General features: G+C 49.7%; 2 protein-coding genes across 3 annotated transcripts in view; one reads left to right on the top strand and one right to left on the bottom strand.

Moving 5' to 3' along the window:
- Window position 1: 1 nt before the first annotated feature.
- AIMP2 (aminoacyl tRNA synthetase complex interacting multifunctional protein 2) lies at window positions 2-8,791 on the top strand. 2 transcript variants are annotated; one of them, XM_081257396.1, is made up of 4 exons: window positions 2-238; window positions 5,256-5,462; window positions 7,177-7,408; window positions 8,262-8,791. In XM_081257396.1, the coding sequence occupies exons 1-4, from the start codon at window positions 104-106 to the stop codon at window positions 8,684-8,686; spliced, it is 999 nt and encodes a 332-aa protein (XP_081113522.1). In that variant the 5' UTR covers window positions 2-103; the 3' UTR covers window positions 8,687-8,791. The 2 variants fall into 2 exon arrangements, with proteins under 2 accessions (XP_081113522.1, XP_081113523.1); XM_081257397.1 differs by having other exon boundaries at window positions 3-118.
- EIF2AK1 (eukaryotic translation initiation factor 2 alpha kinase 1) overlaps window positions 8,792-9,483 on the bottom strand; it is a 31,136-nt gene continuing 30,444 nt past the window's right edge. The window contains 1 exon segment of the mRNA XM_081257395.1: window positions 8,792-9,481. Within this exon segment, the coding sequence (XP_081113521.1) occupies window positions 9,449-9,481 (33 nt within the window). The 3' untranslated portion in view covers window positions 8,792-9,448.

The raw sequence follows: 9,483 nt of genomic DNA, 5'->3' as shown, positions 1-9,483 counted from the left end.
GCCTCCGGGTCGGAAAAGAGGTGGCAGCAACCTGTCGTGGACTTGGACGGTTTCTGAGCGTTCGTGGCTCTCACCCGCCACCTTCCCTCCCTTGGGTTCCACAATGCCGATGTACCAGGTAAAGCCCTATCACGAGGGCAGTGGATCTCTCCGTGTAGAGCTTCCCACCTGCATGTACCGGCTCCCCAACGTGCACGGTAGGATCGGCAGCCCCGCGCCAGCAGCGAGCCACGTGCAGGTAGGAGCGCGCGGCCCTTGCCCCGGCCCCGCATCAGCCCAGTGCCAGGCGCCAAGGCTCTAGTCCCACCGCCCGCCCGTCCAGTGCTCAGGCGCCCTGGCTCCACCGCGGCCCCGCCCCGCTGCCCTCTTGTTCAGTGCGCACGCGCTGCCGCCCTGGTCCTCCCTTGGAGGACTCGGGGCAGGGGTCCTTCCAGGCCCGGACCTTGGGACCCTAACTGTCGCGAACAAACCGTGGGGACCAGACCCAATCGCCTACCCCACTCTAGCCTCACGCGCCCGCCGGCCTCCGAACGACCGTAAACTCTTAACTATTAAAATAGCTATCCATCTGGTATCTTTTTCGCTTATGACTAAACTTTTATATGACGAAATTTTACCCACAGAAAAGCGAATAGCACGTAAATGCTCGTTTTGAGGAATTATAAAGCGAATCCCAGTGTCACCACCACTCAAGTTAACACGTTGTCAGCGCCCCACTTAAAACTACCCACAAAGTTCCCAACTTCCGCGGTCATTACGTCCTGCTTTTCTCTCTTATTTTGTCACCTGAGTATGCATCCCTAAACCATGTAGTCCTGGTGTAAGTGGAAGCATGCAGCGTGTGCCCTGCAATGTCTGGCTGCCTCTTCTAGATATGATTTGAAGAATCCCTTTGCTGCCATGAGATAGCAAAGCGTTCGTCCTCTGCGGCCTGCTGCTCCTTGGCTTGACTGTGCCCCCCCACGGCTTTATCCATCCCGCTGCTCACGGGCGTCGGCTGATTTTGCATTTTAGGCTGTTATGAATTATTCTGCAGAATATTCTTGTACACGAGCAGGCATAGGGTATATACTAAGGGATGGGATCGCTGGCTCAGTGGGCTGGTCTGTCTTCAACTGGATTAGATTGTTTTCCAAAGCGGTCATCCCGGTTTATGCTCTTCACCCGCAGTGTATACGAATTTCTGATGCTGGCACCCTCCCCAAAGCTGGTGGGTGTACAGTGGCATCCTAATGTAATTTAGTTCATATCTCCGAGACCGCTAAATCGGTCGAGCCCCTTTTCATGTTTATCGGGCATTTTTTTTTTTTTTTTTTTTTTTGCGGTAGGCGGGCCTCTCACTGTTGTGGCCTCTCCCGTTGCGGAGCACAGGCTCCGGACGCGCAGGCCCAGCGGCCATGGCCCACGGGCCCAGCCGCTCCGCGGCATGTGGGATCCTCCCGGACCGGGGCACGAACCCGTGTCCCCTGCACCGGCAGGCGGACTCTCAACCACTGCGCCACCAGGGAAGCCCTATCGGGCATTTTGATTTCACCTCTTTTGTGAAGTACCTGCTCAACTTTGGCTTTTTTTTATTAAGTGCAAATACACATTTTAATTTTCCAACTGGAGAGACTTTCTGTCCATTCTGACTCAAGATGAGTGAATAGATAACGTTCGTGGCGTGTTTTCACTGTCATCCTTTGTCTTAAGACCTTTCTGCCTCGATTGGAAGGGCGGTGGTTAGTTTAGTTTGAAACCAAATAACAACTGTTGTCTCACTGTAGAGCTAAGGCAAAAACGCAGGCATGGTCCAGTATCTCTTCACCTGGAGATTCCCATGCAGGCATGGTCTCGTGCCCCTCAACTGGACAGCCCCATGGAATCAAAAAGAAAACCCCAGAGTGGGGAGCATAACATCTCTTTTGAGACCAAGTCCCCCTTTCTTTCTTTCTTTCTTTTTTTTTTTTTTTAAGTCTGCTGCCTAACTTCCTTTGGGCATTTAACTGTGAACTTGCAACTTAGAAGATGATAACATAGCAGATGATAACAATGTGGATAGATAATTAGAAATCTAGCATCTCCAGGAGAAATGAGAGCAACACAAAGAATAAAACGCTTCTAAATCCATGTAAAATAACACAAATGGATAAACACAACATGCCAAGTCACAGTCTCTCCTGAACAAGGAAAACAACAGGCCAGCATTAGAAGGTGCAGTAGGTAAAGCAGAACTTGAGCATCTTGCGTTCCTCAGATCGAGCTATGCTGGGCTCTTATCACAGGCCACATTACACACGCAGTACTGGGTTCAGTCTTCAGTGAGTGTTGACGGGTTTTGAATACAGTAGGTGCTTCGCCCCTGGTTGGGCAGGGACCCGACTGCCAGTTGTAGAAATGAGCAAAGTTGTACACAAAGAATGCACACATACAGTCTGGATTAAAAGATTGGAAGTATTAGGAGGACTGATACTGAGTAACATCAGGATATCACACAGGTGGCAGCCTTACCAGTCACACATTTTGCACACTTATTTCCAGTCAGCACCACATTATTTAATTGGCACACTGAACTCTATCCTTCTTTATCCCACCCAGATGGTAGTCATCTTGCATTTCTCTGCTGTTTGATCTTAAACAAGAGCAGCAGGTGAGGGGAGCTGAGATCGTGGAGATCCAGCTCTAGGGTAAATCGGCATTAACCAGCCGAGAGAAGGGGAAGGGGTGTTGCAGACAGAGGGAACCTGATGAGGAAAAGCCCTGTGGCAGGTGGGGGCCTGTGTGTTTTAGGGTCCAAAGAACAGCATGGCCAGAGCCCAGAGCACTGGGGAGAATGATGGGAGAGGAGGTAACCAGAGAACCATTCATACAAGCTATTTATCAAGCTGTTTATCTTAGGCTTTTTAGCCTAAGAGGTTGTTTTTTTTTTTTTTTTTTTTTTTTTCTTTTTTCTTTTTGCGGTATGCGGGCCTCTCACTGTTGTGGCCTCTCCCGTTGCGGAGCACAGGCTCCGGATGCGCAGGCCCAGCGGCCATGGCTCACGGGCCCAGTCGCTCCGCGGCATATGGGATCCTCCCAGACCGGGGCACGAACCCGTATCCCCTGCATCGGCAGGCGGACTCTCAACCACTGCGCCACCAGGGAGGCCCTAAGAGGTTGTTTTGATTTCTGGCTGCCATCGTAGGGATGGGTGGGGTGGAGGGGTGGACCAGAATGGATGCAAGGTGACCAGTGGAAGTAGGCCAGGTGAAAAATGGTGTCTTGGACTCAGGCATTGACCATGGAGGCACACTTACAAGTCATTGGATTCCAGAAAATTGACAACAGCTGGTGATGAATTGGCTCTGAGAAGAGGGCAGTGTTGTGAGTGACAAGGGGAGAAACAAAATGTTCCTCAAACTCACCAACATACAAATGTGAGCAGGCACTCTTCCAACACTCACATTGTATCATGAGTGCATGTTTATTTTTTATTATTTTTTAAAATAAATTTATTTATTTATTTTTGGCTGCATTGGGTCTTCGTTGCTGCACGCGAGCTTTCTCTAGTTGCAGCACGCGGGGGCTGCTCTTCGTTGCGGTGCGCAGGCTTCTCATTGCGGTGGCTTCTCTTCTTGCAGAGCACAGGCCCTAGAGCATGCAGGCTTCAGAAGTTGTGGCACGCGGGCTCAGTAGTTGTGGCACACAGGCTTAGTTGCTCCGTGCCATGTGGGATCTTCCCGGACCAGGGCTCGAACCCATGTCCCCTGCATTGGCAGGCGGATTCTTAACCACTGCGCCACCAGGGGAGGCCACGGGTGCGTGTTTATAATAAACTCAAGGTCATTGCCTATTGACCCTTTTGTCTAGTCATGAGCGTCTTACTCATGCCTAACCTGTTCTTTGTTCTCTTGACTCAAATGGATTATCTTTTGTGAGAGCTTGTGAATCTGAAAATAGGTTGCACAGTGTGACTGCTGGGAGGTTTCTTGTTATTGCTTTGTAAAGTAAGTTGGTCGGGACTTCCCTGGTGGAGCAGTGGTTAAGAATCCGCCTGCCAATGCAGGGGACACGGGTTCGAGCCCTGGTCCAGGAAGATCCCACATGCCACAGAGCAGCTAGGCCTGTGTGCCACAACTGCTGAGCCTGTGTTCCACAACTACTGAAGCCCACGCACCTGGAGCCCTTGCTCCACAACAAGAGAAGCCACCACAGTGAGAAGCCCATGTACCATGGTGAGGAGTAGCCCCTGCTCACCGCAACTAGAGAAAGCCCACGCGCAGCAACGAAGACCCAACGCAGCCAAAAATAAATAAATAAAATAAATAAATAAATAAATAAGTCTGTAGAGATTTGAGATTTATTTCTCAGCAAATATTGGGTTGGCCAAAAAGTTCTGTTACGGAAAAACCCAGACAAACTTTTTGGCCAACCCAATGTTATTAGTTACTTATGGTATACTAGTCCACTGTACCAGGCAAGAAAGATGCAGAGATTCAGTGAATGAAGGATGTGAATATTCCCTCTTTATGAAGTGATACATTTCAGCAGTGAAAAAGTTCTAGATGATTCTACGATAATGTGAGTGCCAGTATTGCCTAGAAAATGATTTGGGGAATGAATCATTTGACCCCCCCCAGACATACTTCTAAGCCTAAGGACACTTTCTTTTTAACCTGTGTGTGCTCCCTTTTCCCTTCGATTAGTGTGACTGATTACATCCTCACCGCCACCCCCAATCTTTTTCTATTCATTTACGCAAAGTATTTTGAACTAGTTTGATAGAAAGAACAATTTGTGTTCGTTTTCTCTCATTCTCTGTTCTTAAAGACTGAATCACCTGAAATAGGAGTCCTCCAATTTCAAAGTGGCTTTCAGGCACAACATTATTTGTTTTATAGCATTTGGGGATTGATTTGCAGGACCTGTTGGACTGGGGCAAATGAGATGATTCTGCTACCTTTTTTTTTTTTTTTTTTTTTTTGCGGTACGCGGGCCTCTCACTGTTGTGGCCTCTCCCGTTGTGGAGCACAGGCTCCGGACGCGCAGGCTCAGCGGCCATGGCTCACGAGCCCAGCCGCTCCGCGGCATGTGGGATCTTCCCGGACCGGGGCACGAATCCGTGTCCCCTGCATCGGCAGGCGGACTCTCAACCACTGCTCCACCAGGGAAGCCCTCTGCTACCTCATTTTAATGTCTTCTGAAAGGTGGGAGGTTCGAACTAAGTGGAAGACAACTGATCAAACAGACTGCTTTGATGTGAGAAGAAGTGAACGTTCTGACGTTGGTCTGTTTAGGAAGAGCCGGATGCATCTCTTCAAGCTCTTGAGTCCCGCCAAGATGATATTTTAAAACGTCTGTATGAATTGAAAGCTGCGGTCGATGGTCTCTCCAAGATGATTCAGACGCCAGACGCGGACTTGGATGTAACCAACATAATCCAAACTGACGAGCCCACTGCTTTATCGACCAGTGCATTGGACTTAAATTCCGTGCTTGGAAAGGTAAGTGCATCTAGAAAGCTAAAGAACATCAGCGCGCTAGGTGGATACTAGTGCTGGAAAATTTTGCCGGTATGATTAAAGCCTTGGTTTTCGAGTTTTCAAAGGTGGTGCAAAAAGCACATTCCTCCTCTGATTGTTCCTTTGCACGGAACAGATTCATGAGCGTTGAGTGAAGCCAGGCAGGCTCTAATGCAGCTTCTGGATTTCTCAGAACCGGTGGAGAACGGGGCGGGGGGCGATCCTTAGGCGGAAGAGGGAGTCAAGAGTCCCTGCTTCCTGCCACCCCAGGCAGCTCCCGGCAGACTCCGAGCCCTGGAGAAATGGTCATTCACTCAATGCTTCTCTGAGGTTCAGCCGAGTCAACGCTGACTCTTTGAGAGTGGCCTGAATTTCAGAGCCTTGGCTGTCCAGGCGCAAAAATCCCACCGATCCTTTTGCAATTTGTTGCTAAAAGCCAGTCACAGTCTCATACCTCAGACATATTTTGCTTAAATTCAGTTTGCTGTGTTAAAATTCAGTTGCATCAGCCACCTTTAATGTCAGTCTACAGGCTTCAGTTGATTTACAGGACAATCTGATACGCAAAGAAAGAATATCTTGTTACAAGTGGGTGCAAGAGGGTTCATCCCGAGAATCCCTGCTAGCACCCTCCCCTAGAATTGGTGGTAGAAAACGGTCCTGCTTAAAGACCTAACAAGCGGAGGCAGTACTGCCATGTCTCCCCCAGAGCTGTTTTTGGTAACGTCCGTCCCTCTGCACTCATGTATCCCTTCATCCCCCCAGTTTGTGTTTGCATGCACCGGGGGCCCATGAGACCCCACTCAGCCAGTCCCCCAGGGAGCCAGTCTGCATAGGGGATGAGTCGGTGAGACAGCTGTGCCGGGTGTCCCAGCATGCCGGGGGGCCTCCCAGAGCACATGGTGCTTCAGATAAACCTTGATACCACAGAAGGCACAGCATCAAGTAACACGATATGTTCAGAGAAATGCAGAGCATCAGTCAGGAGTGGCAAGACCAGAGGCCAGATTGTGGCCGGCTGTGGACAGAAAGCCACAGAGTTTGGCCTCTGTTGTATCATATGAGTTCATTAGTTATGAAGAGCGGATGTACAGAAATAAGATAGTCCGCATCTAAAGGCCATGCATGTTGCAAATCAACTATACTTCAATAAAATAAATTTTAAAAACAAAATAAAATCAAAAGGCAGTGTGTTTTGGCACTTTAATTCACACCTAGATTTTTAAAATCTCCCTGAGTGAAGACCCTTTTCCAAGGGGCTCTTCATTGACACGTAACTCAAACAAATTGCTGTAGAAACTATATCCTGTCGGGCATTAGAAAGATTTAGTAAATGGAGTAATAACACGTGTGATTTTTTTTTTTAACTTAGGGACAAATAGAGGTGTCAGTCCTAACATGTTGTACTAATTTGAGTAGAGTCACCTTTTATTTATTGGAAGCAGCATTGCAGGGGTGGAGGGTTGGAGTCGGCTGCTGTCCCCTGCTTCCTACCGAGCCGAGCCCCCTTGGTAGCTTCCTTCCATCCCCAGCACTCGCATCCTTGGCTGCAGGTGGGGTGACATTCGTACCTTCTTCCCGGGAGGTGACGATTCTTTAGAGAAGCCTGGTGGGGTTCTAAGCACAGCACCTGGTACGGTGTCAGCACTCGGGTTGCTGTTGGCGTCATCTGCTCTGTTGGGGTTTTGCTCCCCAGGATTACGGGGCACTGAAGGACATCGTGATCAACGCCAACCCCGCCTCGCCACCCCTCTCCCTGCTCGTGCTGCACCGGCTGCTCTGTGACCACTACAGGGTCCTGTCCACCGTTCACACGCACTCAGCGGTCAAGAGCGTGCCGGCAAACCTCCTCAAGTGCTTCGGCGAGCAGACGAGGCAGCAGCCCCGTCACGAGTACCAGCTGGGCTTTACTCTGATTTGGAAGGACGGTAAGCGGAGGGGCTGGGTGACTAGGAGGCAGTGGGGGATGGGAAGGGGGCGGTCCGCAGCTGCGCAGACTTCTCAGCTGCTTGCCGTCAAAGTCTAGAGAGCTGGGGCGGGGCGGGGCGGGGCGGGGTGGGGGGGGTGTTCTACGAGAGGAGCAGGCGCACCTTGGCCCAGAGATGCTCTCCTTCCTCTGGGAAGGTGAAGGTCTGAACTGAGAGCCGTCTCCGAGGGAATCCTGTCTAACCAGCCAGGGCAGGGGAGTCACGGCTGTCACGGCCGTCTTGCCCTCACATTCCAAAACCCATCATTATGGGGACACTGACGTCCTCTTTTAATGGACATTATCCATTAAAGGGTGGCAGGATGTCATTTATTCATTATCTCACTGGTGTGTGCGCTTCTCCCGGTTAAGTTCGTACAGAGGGAATTGAGTTCATGTCCATCCATCGAGGCCTCACGGCCCTCAGCCACACACTGAGGGCCAGGGTGAGGGCAGCAGGAGGTCCTGGCCCGGGAGATGGGACCCCTGGTCTCCAGGCCTCATGCCCCGATCCTTAGGCACAGGGGTTGGAACAGATGGTCTGAGGTCCCTTCTAGCTTGAAAACTGTCATCATCAAATACCAGAAATGGTTACTGTATAACTTACAGTTTGCACTGTTTAAACCTGCAGTTTAAACTTTCTTGAATATTACTAACCTTTTGGAGACCGACTAAAACTGCGATTTTCTTGAAAATACACTCTCCCTGGCCACCGGTTCGTGACTAACAGGGACTCCCCGTGCCATGCTCTACGAGCACTTCCTCCGGCGGTGCTGCCCTTGTTGACATTTCATGGAGTGTTTATTTCTTTTCAGTGCCGAAGACTCAGATGAAGTTCAGTGTCCAAACGATGTGTCCCATCGAAGGAGAAGGGAACATTGCACGCTTCCTGTTCTCTCTCTTTGGCCAGAAGCAGGATGCTGTGAATTTAACCCTTATAGATAGCTGGGTAGATATAGCTATTTTTCAGCTAAAAGAGGGAAGCAGTAAAGAAAAAGCCGCTGTGTTCCGTTCCATGAACTCTGCTCTCGGGAAGAGCCCCTGGCTCGTCGGGAATGAACTCACGGTGGCGGATGTCGTGCTGTGGTCTGTTCTCCAGCAGACGGGGGGCTGCAGTGGGACGGCACCAGCCAACGTGCAGAAGTGGATGAGGGCCTGTGAAAACCTGGCGCCTTTTCACACGGCCCTCAAGCTCCTTCAGGGAGCTTCGGTCACTGATTTTAAAGGGTTTAAATTTTAAGGATGGTGCTGTTTTGTGCCTATTATTGGTAAAGGGACTTGTACTAAAATCAAAGTCTTTATCTAGGCCAGTGGTTAAATATCAATAAATGCATCATATAATTAATTTGTGGTTTTCATTTTATTTAAAATCCAGCAACATTGTATGCAATATACCGTGACAATTGCCAGCTACGTGGCAGGCACACTGGGGTACAAATATGAACGTATCATATCACTGCCTTTGAGGAATGTAGACTTGGGGAGAAGCAAGTCTGTGAGGAAGGAGGGAGCCCGTGGGAACAGCGCAGTGTGGAGGGTAGGAAGGCCAGCAGCCGTCAACCTGGAACGGTGCAGCTAGTGCGTGGGCCTGGGCTTGGGCAGTGATGGGTCCAGAGCACACTTAGGTCTCTGCAGTAGAACCTAGAGGAGGACTTGGTGGTCAACAGGCAGAGTTCAAAAGAGAAAGAACAGCTGAGGATGAGGCCTACACTTTCACTTTCAGAGACGGGATGGATGGTAATATTCAAGTGAGAAGTCCAGGAAAAGGAGCGTGTGGGGTAGGAGAAAGGCAAGAACAGAACAGGTTTCGTTTCAAGCAGTCTTAGGTTCAAAATGCCAGCCTTAAAAGGTACTTTCACAACCTCACTTTAATAAGTCTTATACAGGCTTACTAAATACAATTAGTTATACCAGCCATACCCTAATAAAGATTGAAAATTTACATTCCAGTTGACTATTTAGCTTAAAAAGTCCACTCTCATATTTACAGAGCCTATTGAGGCTAGACGGGCACACCCCCGTCTTTCAAGTCACCCT

This window comes from Mesoplodon bidens (genome assembly GCF_964165515.1).
Source record: "Mesoplodon bidens genome assembly, chromosome: 15".
Taxonomy (NCBI): Eukaryota; Metazoa; Chordata; class Mammalia; order Artiodactyla; family Ziphiidae; genus Mesoplodon; species Mesoplodon bidens.
Note: the sequence above shows the minus strand (reverse complement) of the source record. Positions and strands in the feature narration are given on the sequence as shown.

Coding starts and splice junctions, on each gene's coding strand:
- AIMP2 (XM_081257396.1), top strand. CDS start 104: ATGCCGATGTACCAGGTAAAGCCCTATCACGAGGGCAGTGGATCTCTC. Junction 5,463..7,176: donor TAAATTCCGTGCTTGGAAAG/GTAAGTGCATCT, acceptor TTTGCTCCCCAG/GATTACGGGGCACTGAAGGA. Junction 7,409..8,261: donor TACTCTGATTTGGAAGGACG/GTAAGCGGAGGG, acceptor ATTTCTTTTCAG/TGCCGAAGACTCAGATGAAG.